This window comes from Malania oleifera, chromosome 2 (genome assembly GCF_029873635.1).
Source record: "Malania oleifera isolate guangnan ecotype guangnan chromosome 2, ASM2987363v1, whole genome shotgun sequence".
NCBI lineage: Eukaryota > Viridiplantae > Streptophyta > Magnoliopsida > Santalales > Ximeniaceae > Malania > Malania oleifera.
In genome coordinates, this window is record NC_080418.1 from 9,703,700 (window position 1) to 9,723,030 (window position 19,331).

General features: G+C 32.4%; 1 protein-coding gene across 1 annotated transcript; it reads right to left on the reverse strand.

The window, feature by feature from the left end:
- Window positions 1-573: 573 nt before the first annotated feature.
- Window positions 574-4,305, reverse strand: LOC131147797 (uncharacterized). The gene is made up of 4 exons (XM_058097372.1): window positions 4,085-4,305; window positions 2,867-2,972; window positions 998-1,122; window positions 574-880 (listed from the first exon to the last, which is right to left on the reverse strand). The coding sequence occupies exons 1-3, from the start codon at window positions 4,194-4,196 to the stop codon at window positions 1,044-1,046; spliced, it is 297 nt and encodes a 98-aa protein (XP_057953355.1). The 5' UTR covers window positions 4,197-4,305; the 3' UTR covers window positions 574-880; window positions 998-1,043.
- Window positions 4,306-19,331: the final 15,026 nt, after the last annotated feature.

Genomic DNA, 19,331 nt, shown 5'->3' on the forward strand with positions numbered 1-19,331 from the left:
ATTTTCATATTTAAATCAAAATATCATAAAAATATGATTAAAATAATAAAATTACAAATAATACACATAAAATGTATCACTATAATAAAAATAAAATTTATTCTAATTATTTTACTTAGTTGTTATACTTTCAAAATTTATTTTACAAAAAAAAAAAATTATATTAGACATGGCAATTGAAAAATAATAAAAATACATTGTAATTGACTTTATTATTGTTTTTTAAAATTTATGTATATTTTTATTTTAATTATATTTAAATTTATATGATCATTGTAATTTTTATTTTAATTTAAAGGTGTATAAAATAAATAATTTAATCCAAAAAAAAGTATTCCTAGATATAAAAATGTTTAGCAATAGGTTGTCAAACTAACTAAAAATCATAAAATCTGATTTTCAATTTTTTGACAAATAATTAAAAACCAGCAACAAAAATAGAAAATTAACAACATAAACAAGCGTGTTTTTATAATTTATTTATTTTTTTATTGTGGAGAAACAAAAACAGAAAATAACGTAATAATGTGCCAAACAAACCATAGCAGTTGTTAACAAATACAAACATTAAAATACAATACAAACTTAACAGACCATATATTTTCTTTTTCCCTCCACAATGCTTAGCATTTGAATTTGTTACATGTACAATAACAATGGTAGCTGCATGCAGTTTGGCTAAATCGATCCCCTCCTCAGCTTACACTGTCCTAAACGAAGCAGTTATTATTACACATAAAAGGGGCAAAGATACCACTTTGCAGAGCAGCAAGCAATGGATGAAACCAAACAAAGTCAGAGATCCTAAAATATTTGAGCCTTCTTGGGCAACAAGACCAAAATCCTTCATTGTTCCGAAGAATAATTTTGAGCCAGGGGCCTGCAGAGAAAAAGAAAATTGTGTGTAAAAAAACATTCTACCTTAATAATTCCCAACCAAAGCAAGTAATTAAATTAGTTACGTCGCATAAGGCAAGATTTGAAGTGGGAAACTTACAATTCCAAAGAGACTAGCCCCCCAAGAAGGACGAATTGTGGTTCATTCAAGTATGAAGATAATTGGCAGCCATCATCAACTCCAGAGTCAGTTCAGGTTCAATGTGGAACTCCGTCTCCTTTCCACTGGCAAGAGAAGCATTTCCGAGTCAAAAGAAGAGAAAATCAAGGTATTGATGACATAAGAAATTTGTACTCACAAGCGTAAGTCATAATACACGAGCATATTCAAGACAGTCTATGAGGGCCAAAATGCTTAAGATTCAGTTTTGTCAGTCTAACTGGAATAGTGCACTCCAGTCAAAGAAAAGTAACCTGTGCCACTTTCAGTAAATAGATATTACCCCACTGCTGTAATAAAAATGTTCTTCTTTATAACCAAAAACTAGTATATTAATAGGCTTCTACAATTTTGGTGCTGCAAACAATGGCCAAAGAGATGGGAAGAGAAGCATGCAGACGCAGAGAGAGAGGCAACAGGTCCAAAAATGCAATCAGGAGAGAATACCACCCTTCTTGCCCTTTCCTAGAATACATCATTCTAGACTTCCAGTTGATAGCTAAAAATGAAGCTAAGATAGCTAAAATAAAGTGATTGTTACTTCAACCTAGTTTCCAGGAACAGCATAGACATACAAGCAAACAATAAATGCAGGAAACAGTATAGTTTTGCATGGTTTAGAGCTTCAGATTCTCAATATTTTTTAAAAAATAAAAAATAAAGAAAAAGAAAAGAAGCCACCATAGAAAACTTAAGGGCCTGTATTATTATGCAAAACAGTTTCTATTTCCCTCGCCTTATTTTCTGAAAAACTACAAAAATGCCACCTTGTTTTCTAATTTCCCAAACTTAGTATGGAGAACTTAGAAAACAATAAAAATGATAGGAGCTCGGAAAACAACTAAAAATGTAGGCTAAATTTCTGAAAATTAGTGCTAGGAACTGTTAAATACAAATACTGCAATATTTCAATGATTCTTTTCCAGCAAACTTGGTGCGCACAACAACAACGAAATAAGAACACGTGGCAGAAGACTAAACACACCCATGTTGTCAAAAAGCATTGTTTTTAAATTGTTCGTACAAACACTTTTGCGTAACTTGAGAATCACATGTATTATCAAAAACAGAGAAGATGCTCTAGCAAACAACTAAACTATGGCATGTTCACAGAGCTCGCAATAATAAAAATTTGTCATCTCCTAGTGTTTGGTGTATCATATAATATAAAGGGGCGATATCCAACGAGGTTACAACATGCAGGAAATAAAATAATAATAAAAAGGTAAAAGTGTAAAATCTAATCACCCATATGCAGTATGTTGCTTTGGATATTTAAAATCGGCAGAACTAGAAAACATATTCCCTTTGGAAATTTTACTAGGGCTGTTTTCAGCAAAAAATACCCAACTAGTAGAATGAATCAACTTCTGTGTCATATCCAACTGCATCATAACACAGGCAGCCAAAGCCACTAACCAACAAATTTCTTCATATCCAAACAGATTTTGAGTAAGAATTAGTACGGTATGGAAGGAAAGAACAGCATAATAATGCCCAAATGGTTTTCCTAAGTATGATCAGTTAGTTAAGAAGGTACACTGAGTGTTAAAGGTCTAAAACATTATCATTTGTACCATACTACAGAAATTGGGGGAGGGGGGAAAAAGGGGAAAACATAAAGCAAAACCGAGCAAAAAATTGAATATTATCTCCATCTACAAAGACATTAGCATCTTTATGGCTGATCATTTCAGGTTGATAGAAAATCAAGCTCAGACCCACGAAAAACTAACATGTTCACATGCATGCTGCAAACAAAACAAATGAATTAAAATTAAAAATATTGTAGGTGGGGAAGATAAGAACCTGGCAAATTGAAGGTGCCAGTGAAAGTACTGGCAAATCTTCTCAAGAATATTGGTGCTAATCTCAGGGAAAGTGACTTCTCCATGCTCCGTCTCGGCGAAACCCCCTACGACATATCAAAACAACTCATTAAATCAGAAGCCTCAAACTATCCTCTGCATACAAGAATTGTATTTGTGCCTGAGGCATCTCAAAACAACTCGCCACATCTAAGCCATATAATTGTGCCTAGGAAAGTTGTTTTTGATATTGAGTCACAATGAAATAAAAGCATCCAAGAATCAAGATTCAGATTTCTTGTCTTCTCATTTCCCACATTTTCTCAGCAACCAACCAAAATCACTCAAAAATTTAAAATTCAGATTTCATTTCTTCTCCTTTCCTGCATTTTCTCAGCAATTAAACAAATACTAACATGGCATTGCTTGTAATAATTGAAGGATTTACAAATCACGCCATTTGTAATTCGTGTTCTTCGTTAATTTGGTGCTTGGAATACAAAGGAAAGGAACTGACTAGAATCACATTTCAAAATATATAATATTACCAAAAAAAAAAATCTGATGTGGTGCGAATTGGGAATGAAATACAGTTATTATCCCAATTTATAAGTCCTCCTTCAACTGTTATTTAAGTAAGTCCACAAATTTTTCCATTTGCAACCCAAGCAAAAAGATTCAATGAAATTCACTTAGAAAGTTAGACTTTATCCATTCCGAGTATCTTTATTGGATTTTCTAAATGAACTGAACTGAAACAATTTATTTTTAACTATGATTCCAAGCATAGTGTACATCTAAGCCATCAAGTTGCGCCGAAGAAGGGATTTTTAATAAACAGGTCGAAATGAACAAAAGAAAAAACTTAAAACTCAATATTCTGATTCCTTTCCTGATCATTTCCTGCATTATATCAGCAACAAAACCAAAAACACCCAAAAAAAGAACACGTAGATTACATTTCCCGCATTTTCTCAGCAGCCAAACGAGGATCGCCACATCTAAGCCATATTACTGTTCCTAAGAAGAAAGATTATTCGTATAATCGAGTCTCGGAGAACCCAAAAACACTCAAAAATCATTATTCAGACTTCTCTTATTCTCATTTCCCGCATTTTGTCCGCTAGCAAACAAAGTTCACTCAAGAACCCTAGTTTTTACTCGGAAAAGAACGAACGAAACGAAAGGGCAACAGAATATAGAGAGCGATGAGACCTACCTGGGGAAGTGAGCATATTGCGGATGGTCTGAGAAACCATAGCTGCCTTCTTATCGATCACGAATTCGAAACCCTCGGCGCTGATCAGCTTCACGGTATCTTCTTTCTTCATCTTTTCCACCTCTCTGCGAATGCTTCAATCTCCGTCGAACGACCCCATCGTTCTCGAGTATTGCCTGTGGAATAAAGGACCTGGGGCGAGTGATGATTGCTAGCATCTAAAACGATGTCGTTTGATTAATTTTGTAAGAGAAGTAAGAACCCCATTTACTCAAGTTTTGCTAATTATCTCCACGCTTCAAGAAACTGTTTCTGTAAAATTAAAATAATTTAGAAATTCAAAAAATTATACGTAAAGTATTTCAAAAAAGGTTTTTACTATTCTATATATATTGAATACTTCTATATTTATTTGGCATTTAGAGATTTAACAAAAAGACAAAACCTCTTTTGAAGTTTCAAAATTTTTATTAACCTCCCCTTAGGTTTAAAATTTTCACAGATCTTTCTTAAGGTTTGTTAAAAAGATATAAACTTTCTCTCAAAATACTTGTCTTTTTGTAAAATATAATGGGAGATTCATATCTTTTCGACAAATCTCATGGAAGGTTTTTGAAATTCTTAAAATTTTAAGAATGGTTCTTAAAAAAAATTGAAATTTAAGAAAACGTCAGTATCTTTTCATCAAACCTTAAGGGAGGTTAATGTCTTTTGATTTTTTTTTTTTAAATAATAGGATTTTTTCTTCACTTCAACTATTCATTTCGGTCAACATATTTTTGACATTCTTCACTCTACATGATTTTTTTTATAACTTCAATGGCTATTATCTATTTTTCAAATTAGGTATAACATTGCATCTAATATAGAATTCAAGAAACTAAAAAATGTACTATTTTAAAAATTATAATGAATACGGATGAATTCAATTCGTAAGTCAACGTTTACTTTTAGAAAAAAAGACGAACAAAATATAGATGGGACTAAAAACTGAATGCAAGTAACACCCAACCACTCTCAGTGAAAAAAAAAAACATTACTTTATAAACTTTTAATAAAATCAAGCCATAAATCTATGCAAAATTGTTGTTTAAGTCCTAAACCTCAAAATATTTATTTATTTATTTATTTTGCTTGAAGATGTGAGGATAAGAGTTGCTTTGTTTTTTTTTCCCTTTTTACTGCTTAACTTTTATTTAGAAGATACAATCAAACTTAACTTGAATAAAAGTAATTAATATAGGTGAGTGTCATTAATGTTTTTCATTAACTATTTCAATAAAAGATGTTATTTCTACCGTTACGGTAATAAATTTATTTAATAGCACACCTTAACAGTGAAATAAATTTATTTAATTAGCATACGGTTAACACCGAAGGCTTTGATATTCTTTACTTTTAAAATAAAAACTTTGGGATGAATTTGTTGATTTTTTGAGTCCAATTATTTTGATGCTGACAAAACACCAGTATCTTATGTACGTATTTAATATGTGAACATATTTAAATTTCAGCACACATAAGGAAATGGAAAATGGAAGCCATAATTGAACTTAAAAATTCACATCATCTAGCATATTCCAAGAAGGCAATAGAGTAAAGATGAAGAAAAAGACTTATATTTTTAATTTGTAATGCATTTTGTTTTATATTTGGTCTGTAATAATGCATAACATGCATAATGTGAATAATAAGCTCAACATGAACATAGATTGACCATAGGGAACCAAATCACCGTAGGGTACTCTTCGGTCGACCGACGTCGGATTTTTAGGGTTAACTCAAAGACCATAGATTGACTTTAAGTCCCCAAACGTCATGTGACAAGGCCCCTGTAACTTAGAAATTACAATTATGTGAACAGGGGTGGCTTTAAATGTCAATTGGGACTTAAATGCACATTTTTAGTGTGTTCGGTCGACCAAACCCAAACCTACATAGACTATTCAGTCGACCGAACCTCCTAGGGTCAACAGGTTGACTATTCAGTCGATCATTTTTAAAATCAACTTGAACGGTCTGATCGACCGAACCCTTAGTTCAAATTGGATATGGTCGACCGAACCTTAAAATTTGGTCAACCGAACATACCTTGGTCGACCGAACTTCAGAGGGTTCAAAATCATCTTAATATGGTCAACCAAAACCTTAGTTCAAAAATACCTCGATCGACTGAACTCAGTAGTATGGTAGATTGAACCTTGAATATGGTCGACCGAATCTTGAATATGGTGGAGCAAACCCCTCGGGTTGGTCAATTTTTTACCACAGGTAAACGAGGTTAAGTTTAATTAAACATCATTAATCTTTTTCTAAAATGACATTCGTATCCCCAACGGTCATATTTTTCCCCAAGTCTATATATGCCCATTCATTTGTCTTAATTAGTATGAGATTAGAAAAATCATTAAGAAAAATTCTCTCAAACTTTTATACTCATTTTTTATGCTCTCTTTATTATTACTTTAAAAAATCTATCTTCAAGAGAGCATTATATTTATTTTGGACATTTGTTTTTACAGATCATATTGTTTACTCTCATATCTTGTTTATTCTTTCAAATATTATTTTTTAAAGTAAATCAAAATTTTCTTCATATATATTCATTGATATACATCTTTGGAGATACTTGTTTATTGCTTGTGAATCTTGCACACATACTGCAAGTTTTTTTTTTTCCATTTTATTATTATTTTATAATAAAATATTTAAAAATACTTTATTTGAAAAAAAAAAATCCCATTATAAGGCTTACGTAATCTTGCAGGACTATCCTATGACATTTAAAAGGGTAGGCACATTTGTGTGGTGACACGTGGGCTAAATCTCGCAGGATGGTCTTGCGAGATTTGCATGGATTTTTGCACGCGTGTTTTCCCCCCTCCCCCATTAGCAGCTATTCTGAAATCTCATTTCATCTCTATTCTTTGTTTGATTCCCACTCACTCGCTTTTCCCCATCACCTCATTACTTCTTTAGTGTAAACAGCTTTATCTCTATAGAAGATAAGCTCCCAGATTTGCAGATCCGCGGCAGATTTGAATGTCTCGCTGAGCTAGAAATGGTGATCTATCTCCAACGTCGAAGAAGATGGTGGCACCGACAAAGGTGACTGAGACAACGACGTCTAAACCCTGCAACTAAAAATAGAGCAAAAAAAATGATTTCATCAATGTATATCTCTGGCTCTGGCATGGAAATTTGGCAAAGGCTGGGGAGACCATTGATCTCAGCAGCAATGAGTTTGTTGAAATTTTGGGGCTTGATGGCTACTTCATACTTGAACTCTTCCGGGGCGCTGCTAAATACTAGAGAGGTTCATGCGGCTCATGGTGTCACGCCCCAAACCCGTAGGTGGGTCCCAGGTGTGAATTTAAGTAACCTAACCTGTCTCTGTATCAATTTAAACATACATGATACCACATACAAAGAGGGTCCGACCCCGTGGGGTGAACGGAAACCCTATATACATACGTATAATCCTCCATACTCATCAAAATACACAACGAAATATGGTCTTTTATACATAACCAATATCATACCAGAGTCTATACTAACAAGCTAGGATATACATTCCCATAATACAAAACATACCCTAGGTGTCTACAAAACTATCCTGACGACCTGGATACCAAAACCTGTACCTAGCTAGTACTAGCAATAGCTACGACTGTAACACCCCGACCCCGAGGGGCCTGGGATATTAACTTTTTACTACTAATTTACAGCGGAAGCAAAATAAACTCAATTTTTATTAAACCAGAGCACTAATATTCCATATTACAATCATTTATTTCAAAAGAAGGAAAATTACACAAACATAAATATCTGAAACCATACTAATATTTCTAATCAATCTTTATTTTTCTAATCCCCACCCGCATGCTTGTTAAGCCTGATTTCTGACATGTCCTTCAGAGTTATCTGAAATAAAATATGATTGGGGTGAGACGACGCTCAGTAAGTAAATAAGATTATTATTAGTGTGTGGCCAAAATGAGTTTTTAAAGAATTTCGTAAAACAATAATGAATACTATAACTTCAAGATTTCTTTTAGAATAAACATAAATTTAACAATTTCTGCATAAAACTTTTGTCATCAATTTCAACAGTAAATTTTTAAATCATATACTATAACTGCTAAATTAAACTTTTAACTTTAAAACTGTAAAAATATTTAATGATAAACATACATATACTTTTCCTTATACGTTTTCCTTAGATCGTCATATAAGCACCAAAATGATCCTTTTCACGTAAACTTACACTTTTCCTTCAAATTATCAGTAACTTTGTACACGTAATTAAATATGTATAAACATATATTGTAAAAACCACCCTTAGGCCTGTTTGCCGTAAGTCATGTTTACCCCCATGACTGGGTTGTGCGGTCCGAAGACTGGACTTAGCTGGCTGGCCGACCAAACTAAATCAACGTACGTAAACTTTAAGTGAGATTTTCCTTATTAAGTCCTGGACTTAAACCAGGTGTGCACTCAGGAGAAATCCACTAACATAAATAACCACTCTGTAAACAGTGTGGGTGCACTCTGATCCGTATAAACTTTAAGCTGCGGTACCGAGCATCTGTAACTTTGAACTTTCGTTGCCATAAGGGGTTTGAAAATCATCTTATTATCATTTATGCAATTTAAAATAATATCGTGAAAATCTTATCTTTACTCATATTTACATAAAAAATGTAACGTAGAAATAAACTCATGCCACACAATTTTTGTGTTAAAAATATATATATAATTTTATTTTTGAATAGAAAGAAATGCTGAAAATTTACCCGAGGGGATTGGAACATTTCTTAACCCAAAAATAGATGCAAGTATATTAAAGATAGAACTGGTATAATTAAATATGCGTGAAAATAAACTCATGAAAATTTTGTGGAACTAATTGACATAATTAAAATTTACGTACAAAATAAGCTCGGGTATGAATTTAAAATAAAAAGAAACTAACATAATCAAAATTTACTTACAAATAAACTCGGGTATAAATTTTGAATAAAAATACTAACATAATCAAATTTACTTACAAATAAACTCGGGTATAAATTTTGAATAAAAATACTAACATAATCAAATTTACTTACCTTCTTCTTTTACTGTGTGCTACGAACACAATAATTATCTTTAAGAAATGAGATCGGAAAAAGTGGGTGATTAAGAATTTATTCAAAAATTCTCTCTCCACCACAAATTCTTTCACTCACTAATCCTTCTCTTCCTTGGAAAATTGTTGTGAAAAATCAAGGTTGAGAGCTCCCTATTTATAGGAAAATTTTGGGGAAGAAATAGAATTTATAAAAGTGTGGGGAGATGGGTGAAATTAAAATTTTTAAAAATTAAAGAATGGGCAAGGGATGGGCAAGGTATGGGTTGTGTGGAGGCTATTTGGGAGTGCTTGCCACCATTCCCACTAAATAAATTTTTAATTAATTACTTACCTAATTAATTAATCCATTACCTAACTAATTATTTTATTATTTTATTATTTTTTCTTAATCATTATTATCATTATTATTATCATTGTTATTAATTTTAAACTTGAGTGGAGGCCATTTGGGAGTGCTTGCCACCATTCTCACTAAATAAATTTTTAATTAATTACTTACCTTATTAATTAATCCATTACCTAACTAATTATTTATTATTTTATTATTTTTCTTAATCATTATTATTATCATTGTTATTAATTTTAAACTATATTTATTATTTAATTTATTTTATTTAATTGTTGAACAAGAATTAAATTTAAATTTTAAAAACTCATGTGGGCCCCACATGGTCTTGTGGGCCCCATGTAGTCTTGTGGGCCCCACACAATTTCGAGACCCAAATGGATCGTACGTAATTCCAATAACTCTTATACGATTTTATGCATCCTGCATAGTTTTGAGACTTGTGAAAACCTTCATATGGTTTCGGGACTCATGTGGGCCCCACACAGTCTTGTGGGCCCCGCATAGGATACCTATATTATTATTATTTTATCATATATTTCTTCAAATTATATCAGTTAAAACATTGTTTTATGTACTCATTTACGTATATAAACAGTGTCTTATGGCTCCGGGACTCATATGGACCCCACATAGTCTTGTGGGCCCCACATATGATACCTATATTATTATCATCTTATTATGTATTTCTACAAATTATGTCTGTCAAAACACTATTTTATGTATATATACTTATTTACGTATACAAATAGTGTCTATCCTGTTTATCCTATGAAATTCCATTTTGACCAGGCCGACCTCTAGGGAGCGACTGAGCCGCAATGGTCTCTGAGCACTCGCTAAGACAAGGTCTTTCTTAGGCATCAAACATGGAATCAAGGATCCTACAGAAAAACACTTCTGTATTGATATTAACTTAATGACTATTTTTATTATTTTATTATTATTGTACTTTAATCATATATATATATATATATATATATATATATATATATATATATATATATATTTGGGTCATCACAATCTCCCCTCCTTATAAAAATTTCGTCCTCGAAATTTGCTAATTTAAAATGAGTACTGTATAACTGGTTTGCGCTATTAGAAAGAGTAAATCGATTAATGATTTAATTAAGTCTTAGAATAGATTAAGAGTCAATTTGACGAAGTATTTTATTTTGGGAATTGAAGTGTGAATCGTCGGTCTAATAGTGGTTGAAATGGAAAAGAAATTCAGAAGATGTGGAAAAGGATAATTATATATATGTATATATATTATACATGTCCTATAAATAAATAAAAATATACGAGATCTGGCCTTTAGAGCCTTAGATCAACGTCAACATCTATCGCAGTACTAGCGGTGTCACTGCTAACCGCTTGGGTCCTTTCTTGGCAGAGTTGACCTCTTATAATGTCGCCGGCTTGGGTCGGAAAAAGGGAGAGGACGCCCATTTGTTCGGCGAAGGAGGAAGAGCTGCTCTCTTCCCGAGTTATTGGTGGCCCATATATGAGTCTCATTGCGAATCGGGTTTGCTTGAAATGGTGAAGTAGGCCAGCATTATCCGAAACCCTTAGTGTGGTGACTGCGATATTGCCATTGTAAGGGGTATGGCTCATTGGTGAGATATTAGTTGTAAGTTTCACAGCCGGAATATTCTCGATAGGGAAGAGGGTTGGAAGAATGGCAGGGGCACTACTTGGGTCGGTAGTGGCGGAGGAGGTAATATGGAGAATTGTTGGGGCAGTAGTTGAGATAGTGGCTTCTCCAACTGATCCCCGCCTACGCCTACGGTTCTCAAACCAAAAGCGTATATTTTTCGGCTCGATTGAACCATACCGTCGGAGTTGTGCTGCAAGCAAGATAGTCTGCTCCACTGAAGGGAGTTCCCCTTGACTGTTGTGGAAAACCTCCTCTAGAATCTCCAGCTGTGCCTTACCGGGTTTCCATCTTTGAATCAACGATCTAGTGCTGCTCTCAGCAACTTCGGGAGTTGGGTGATTTGGCAACATTTTCGAGTAATGAGACAACTAAGAGACAAGTTGGGAAGAGCTAATCACTACAAACCGAAATGTGATTGTTCAAGATGATAGAAAACTGTGATGCTTAGAGTTCGAGGAGGGCGTACCCTTTTTATAAGGGGATGACCGCGTGTTGTGGAAATCGAGAGAGAGCGACGTGTGTCACGGATATCGAGCAACGCATTTTGCACAAATCGAGAGAGAACGATATGTGTCACGAGAATCAAGAGAGGGCGACACGTGTCATGGATATCAATCAACGCATTTTGCACAAATCGAGGGATAACGATGTGTGTCGTGAGAACCGAGAGGGGGTGACGCGTGTCACAGATATCGATTAACGCGTTTTGCACAAATCGAGGGAGAACGACGTGTGTCACAAGAATCGAGAGAGAGCGACGCGTGTCACAGATATTGAGCAACGCGTTTTGCACAAATCGAGAGATAGCGACATGTGTCGCGGAAATTGAGCGAGTGACACGTATTGCAAAATTTGCAAACTCTAGGTTCTTTTTATGTTTTTACATCTTTATTAATGCTTTAACTATAATTAATTTCATCCTTAGATCACCACTTGGGTGGGTGGCCTAGTGGTAAGGAACCGGCCGTGCATCCATGTGATCACGGGTTCGAATCCCCACTACGCCCAAGTGGTCTCATGCCCTGACCTTGCTTCGGGGGTAAGTGAGCTATAGCCGATGATTTCCACCTATGAGGCCCATTTTTTTTTTTTTATAACCACAAGAGTACCCCTTATATATATATATATATATATATATATATATATATATATATATATATATATATATATATATATTCCATTAACATTAGTATTATTATTATTATTATTATTAGATCAAATAAATGTTGGGCATGTTTAGCCGATTGATGATTTGACATTGGTTAGTTATTTGAAGGAAATTAGTAAATTTTTATATTGCTTTCATTAAAAATATATATATATATATTTTTATATAGAAAATTTTAAGTTGTATTAACTTTTAGAAAGTTATACAAAATTAAAAATTTCATCAAAATTTGTACTCCTAAATTAAACTTGGATACTTGATGGAAATTGAATATGTAATGGGAAAAAAAAAAATAGATATACATATTTAACTTGCACATGCTAAGGGATTATATATATATATTGAATTTAAATATAATAAGTAATATTTAAATGATATTTAATTCCTTATATACTAATACAAAATAAAAATTAAAGATTTTGTCAAAATATATATTCCTAAATTAAGCTTGAATGTTTTGTTGATAACTGAATATGTAATGTAAAAATACATATTCATATCCAACTTATACATGCAAAGAAATTTTGGGTAAATTCAGATTTCATAATAGACCGTTTGCTCATATCTATTTGTATGTGTAGCACTTCTAAATTCAGTAGGGTCTAATAGGTTATTTCTTATAAATTTAGTGAAAATAACAACAGTAAAAATAATTAAATCTCAGATATTATTATTATATTTATATATTAAAAAAAAATTTAAATTATCAATTGCATTTGACAATTAATTATGAATTATCAATACGGGTACGTGTTTCTACAAACATAAATAACATATTTAAATTAATTAACGTGTCTTCAATAATACTACCATTTTTCTCAGAGAATTTATAATTATTACCTATCCTTGGGAGCCTTCACGTAAATCTCATTTCCTCCAATGCTACTATCTTTAGGATCAATCCTTAAATAATAATCAAATGTTATTTTAAAATCATAAATCTATTATTAACGTATAATAATATAACAAACTACAATAAATATTCTAAACTACCCAATCCTACCCAAATCATATTTTATACCTATGCTCTGATATATATTAGATTATGCAGAACCTATATCCTATGCTCTGGTAAAATTATTTCTTTAAAGTCTGCAGAACCTATAACCTATTGCTCTGATACCAAATGTAACACCCCGACCCCGAGGGGCCTGGGATATTAACTTTTTACTACTAATTTACAGCGGAAGCAAAATAAACTCAATTTTTATTAAACCAGAGCACTAATATTCCATATTACAATCATTTATTTCAAAAGAAGGAAAATTACACAAACATAAATATCTGAAACCATACTAATATTTCTAATCAATCTTTATTTTTCTAATCCCCACCCGCATGCTTGTTAAGCCTGATTTCTGACATGTCCTTCAGAGTTATCTGAAATAAAATATGATTGGGGTGAGACGACGCTCAGTAAGTAAATAAGATTATTATTAGTGTGTGGCCAAAATGAGTTTTTAAAGAATTTCGTAAAACAATAATGAATACTATAACTTCAAGATTTCTTTTAGAATAAACATAAATTTAACAATTTCTGCATAAAACTTTTGTCATCAATTTCAACAGTAAATTTTTAAATCATATACTATAACTGCTAAATTAAACTTTTAACTTTAAAACTGTAAAAATATTTAATGATAAACATACATATACTTTTCCTTATACGTTTTCCTTAGATCGTCATATAAGCACCAAAATGATCCTTTTCACGTAAACTTACACTTTTCCTTCAAATTATCAGTAACTTTGTACACGTAATTAAATATGTATAAACATATATTGTAAAAACCACCCTTAGGCCTGTTTGCCGTAAGTCATGTTTACCCCCATGACTGGGTTGTGCGGTCCGAAGACTGGACTTAGCTGGCTGGCCGACCAAACTAAATCAACGTACGTAAACTTTAAGTGAGATTTTCCTTATTAAGTCCTGGACTTAAACCAGGTGTGCACTCAGGAGAAATCCACTAACATAAATAACCACTCTGTAAACAGTGTGGGTGCACTCTGATCCGTATAAACTTTAAGCTGCGGTACCGAGCATCTGTAACTTTGAACTTTCGTTGCCATAAGGGGTTTGAAAATCATCTTATTATCATTTATGCAATTTAAAATAATATCGTGAAAATCTTATCTTTACTCATATTTACATAAAAAATGTAACGTAGAAATAAACTCATGCCACACAATTTTTGTGTTAAAAATATATATATAATTTTATTTTTGAATAGAAAGAAATGCTGAAAATTTACCCGAGGGGATTGGAACATTTCTTAACCCAAAAATAGATGCAAGTATATTAAAGATAGAACTGGTATAATTAAATATGCGTGAAAATAAACTCATGAAAATTTTGTGGAACTAATTGACATAATTAAAATTTACGTACAAAATAAGCTCGGGTATGAATTTAAAATAAAAAGAAACTAACATAATCAAAATTTACTTACAAATAAACTCGGGTATAAATTTTGAATAAAAATACTAACATAATCAAATTTACTTACAAATAAACTCGGGTATAAATTTTGAATAAAAATACTAACATAATCAAATTTACTTACCTTCTTCTTTTACTGTGTGCTACGAACACAATAATTATCTTTAAGAAATGAGATCGGAAAAAGTGGGTGATTAAGAATTTATTCAAAAATTCTCTCTCCACCACAAATTCTTTCACTCACTAATCCTTCTCTTCCTTGGAAAATTGTTGTGAAAAATCAAGGTTGAGAGCTCCCTATTTATAGGAAAATTTTGGGGAAGAAATAGAATTTATAAAAGTGTGGGGAGATGGGTGAAATTAAAATTTTTAAAAATTAAAGAATGGGCAAGGGATGGGCAAGGTATGGGTTGTGTGGAGGCTATTTGGGAGTGCTTGCCACCATTCCCACTAAATAAATTTTTAATTAATTACTTACCTAATTAATTAATCCATTACCTAACTAATTATTTTATTATTTTATTATTTTTTCTTAATCATTATTATCATTATTATTATCATTGTTATTAATTTTAAACTTGAGTGGAGGCCATTTGGGAGTGCTTGCCACCATTCTCACTAAATAAATTTTTAATTAATTACTTACCTTATTAATTAATCCATTACCTAACTAATTATTTTATTATTTTATTATTTTTCTTAATCATTATTATTATCATTGTTATTAATTTTAAACTATATTTAGTATTTATTTTATTTTATTTTATTTTTGAACAAGAATTAAATTTAAATTTTAAAAACTCATGTGGGCCCCACATGGTCTTGTGGGCCCCATGTAGTCTTGTGGGCCCCACACAATTTCGAGACCCAAATGGATCGTACGTAATTCCAATAACTCTTATACGATTTTATGCATCCTGCATAGTTTTGAGACTTGTGAAAACCTTCATACGGTTTCGGGACTCATGTGGGCCCCACACAGTCTTGTGGGCCCCGCATAGGATACCTATATTATTATTATTTTATCATATATTTCTTCAAATTATATCAGTTAAAACATTGTTTTATGTACTCATTTACGTATATAAACAGTGTCTTATGGCTCCGGGACTCATATGGACCCCACATAGTCTTGTGGGCCCCACATATGATACCTATATTATTATCATCTTATTATGTATTTCTACAAATTATGTCTGTCAAAACACTATTTTATGTATATATACTTATTTACGTATACAAATAGTGTCTATCCTGTTTATCCTATGAAATTCCATTTTGACCAGGCCGACCTCTAGGGAGCGACTGAGCCGCAATGGTCTCTGAGCACTCGCTAAGACAAGGTCTTTCTTAGGCATCAAACATGGAATCAAGGATCCTACAGAAAAACACTTCTGTATTGATATTAACTTAATGACTATTTTTATTATTTTATTATTATTGTACTTTAATCATATATATATATATATATATTTGGGTCATCACAACGACACCCTTACTTCTAGATGCTAGGATGCTACTTACCGCTACCTGAAGGCCCTAAAAAATATTGTACGTACATTCGGGGTGAGACACCTCTCAGTAAGGAAGAAAACAGTTTATATCAAAGTGTGACATACCAGTATCATTTTACATACTTCATAACACTATACATACGATACAATTTCATACCAATACATGCAGTTCCAGTATTTTCAGAAAAACCATTCCAGTACATACGATACCTAACATACATATATACATACATACGGTCAGTGTTATCACACTAGTTTGCGACTACACCAGGTCACCTCGTCACACAACGACTACATTGCTACATACGCAACTACGCTGGAACGATCAAGGCCCAATGGTGAATCCATTACATCATACGCAACTACACAAGGTCACCTAGTCTCACAGCGATTACATTGTCATATGCAACTACGAAAATCTACAACTCAGGCCCAATAGTGAATCCATTACTACATATGTAACTACACAAAGGTCACCTAATCTCACCACGATTACATTGCCATATACACAACTACACTGCGACGACCTAGGCCCACTGTGAATGAAGTGACTCGAAGAATAATAGTATTTTAATAATAATAAGAGGGAGAGAAAATGGATACAGAAACAGAAGGAGACCATAGACTTCATTGACGACATTGCATTTTGAGGGAAATAAAAATTTTTGAAAATTCCAAGGCTTAGTCGACAAACACAGGGTTTCGTCAACAAAGGTATAAAGGATTTCGTCAACGAACACAGGGCTTCGTTGACGAGAAAATACCGAAAGATGGTTCGGGCTGCTCTGAGTTTCGTCGATGAATACAGGATTCGTCGATGAATTTTATGAAAGACTCGTCGATGAGGTGACGTGTCTCGTCAACGAACTTGACCCTATAAATAGAAGAAACTCGAGATTTTTATCATTTTCACCGCACCTCTCTCTCTCTCTCTCTACGTCTCCCTCTCCCTTCTCTCTACGATTGCGGCCCCACCAATCACCAGATCGACGATTCGAAGCTACCACAATGCTCCTGGCGGAGTTCTCTACAAATCTGCCGGAGCGGATCTTCAAGAAAACAGAGTTGGAATTCATCCCAAATTCAGGGTAAGGTCTTTTAGTTCCTTTTTGGCCTTATGGTAGTTATAGAAAATAATGTAGGCGGAGAAATACTAATATTATGTTATAGCGAATATTGTTTTCCGGGTGTTTTGTAAGAGGCGCTACGGGTGTTAGGCTAGTATTCCGTAGGGGCTTTCCAGTAGTCAATTAAGGGAAATATGTTATGCTAGACATTTCTTAAAATATGATACAGTTTATTTAATTATGAAAACTATGTATTTAGTATGGTGTGACTTGTGAATATGTATATGGTACGGGGATATATTTTACAAATTTAGTTTCATGATTTTACGAATTTCAATATTATGATTATGCGAATTTCAATACCATGATTTTATGGATTTTAGTACCATGCTTATACGGATCTCAGTACCATGATTACACGAATATCAATATCATGATTATGTAGTTTCAGTGTTATGAATATTCAGTTCTCAGTATTACGACATATGAATTACAGTACAGTTTATGTAGCATCATGGTTATTACGATTATTTCAGAATCATGGTAAATCATATATATATATATATATATATATATATATATATATATATTGTAACACCCCAACCCCGAAGGGTCTGGGATATTTACTTTTTATCATTGATTTACAGCGGAAGCAAATAAACTCAATTATTATTAAATCAGAGCGCTAATTATCTATATTACAATCATTTATTTCAAAAGAAGAAAAATTACACAAACATAAATATCTGAAATCATACTAATATTTATAATTAATCTTTATTTTTCTAATCCCCACCTACATGCTTGCTAAGCTTGATTTCCGACATGCCCTTTAGAGTTATCTGAAATAAAAATATGATTGGAGTGAGACGACGTTCAGTAAGTAAATAAGGATATTATTAGTGTGTGGTCAAAATGAGTTTTTAAAAAATTTCGTAAAACAATATTTAATACTATAACATCAAGACTGCTTTTAGAATAAATATAAATTTAAAAATTACTACATAAAACTTTTACCATCAATTACAACAGTAAAATTTTAAAATCATATACTATAACTGTTAAATTAAACTTTTAACTTTAAAACTGTAAAAATATTTAATGATAAACATACATATACTTTTCCTTATATGTTTTCCTTAGATCGTCATTTAAGCACTAGAATGATCATTTTCTTGTAAACTTACACTTTTCCTTTAAATCATCAGTAACTTTGTACACGTAATTAAATATGTATAAACATATATTGTAAAAACCACCCTTAGACCTATTTTCCGTAAGTCATGTTTACCTCAATGACTGGGTTGTGCGGTTCAAAGACTGAACTTAGCTGGCTGGCCGACCAAACTAAATCAACGTACGTAAACTTTAAGTGAGATTTTCCTTATTAAGTCCTGGTCCGGAATTAGGTGTGCACTCAGGATAAATCCACTAACATAAATAACCACTCTGTAAACAGTGTGGGTGCACTCTGATCCGTATAAACTTTAAGCTGCGGTACCGAACATCTATAACTTTGAAGTTTCGTTGCCATAAGGGATTTTAAAATCATCTTATTATAATTTATGCAATTTAAAATAATATCGTGAAAATCTCATATTTACTCATTTTTTTATGAAAAAAAATGCAACGTAGAAATAAACTCATGGTACACAATTTTTGTATTAAAAATATATATAATTTCTTTTTTTTTAATAGAAAGAAATGCTGAAAATTTACCCAAGGGGATTAAAACATTTCTTAATCCAAAAATAAATGCAAGTATATTAAAGATAGAACTGGTATAATTAAATAGACGTAAAAATAAACTCATGAAAATTTTATGGAACTAAGTAACATAATTGAAATTTACTTATAAAATAAACTCGGGTATGAATTTTAAATAAAACAAATTAACATAATCAAATTTACTTACCTTCTT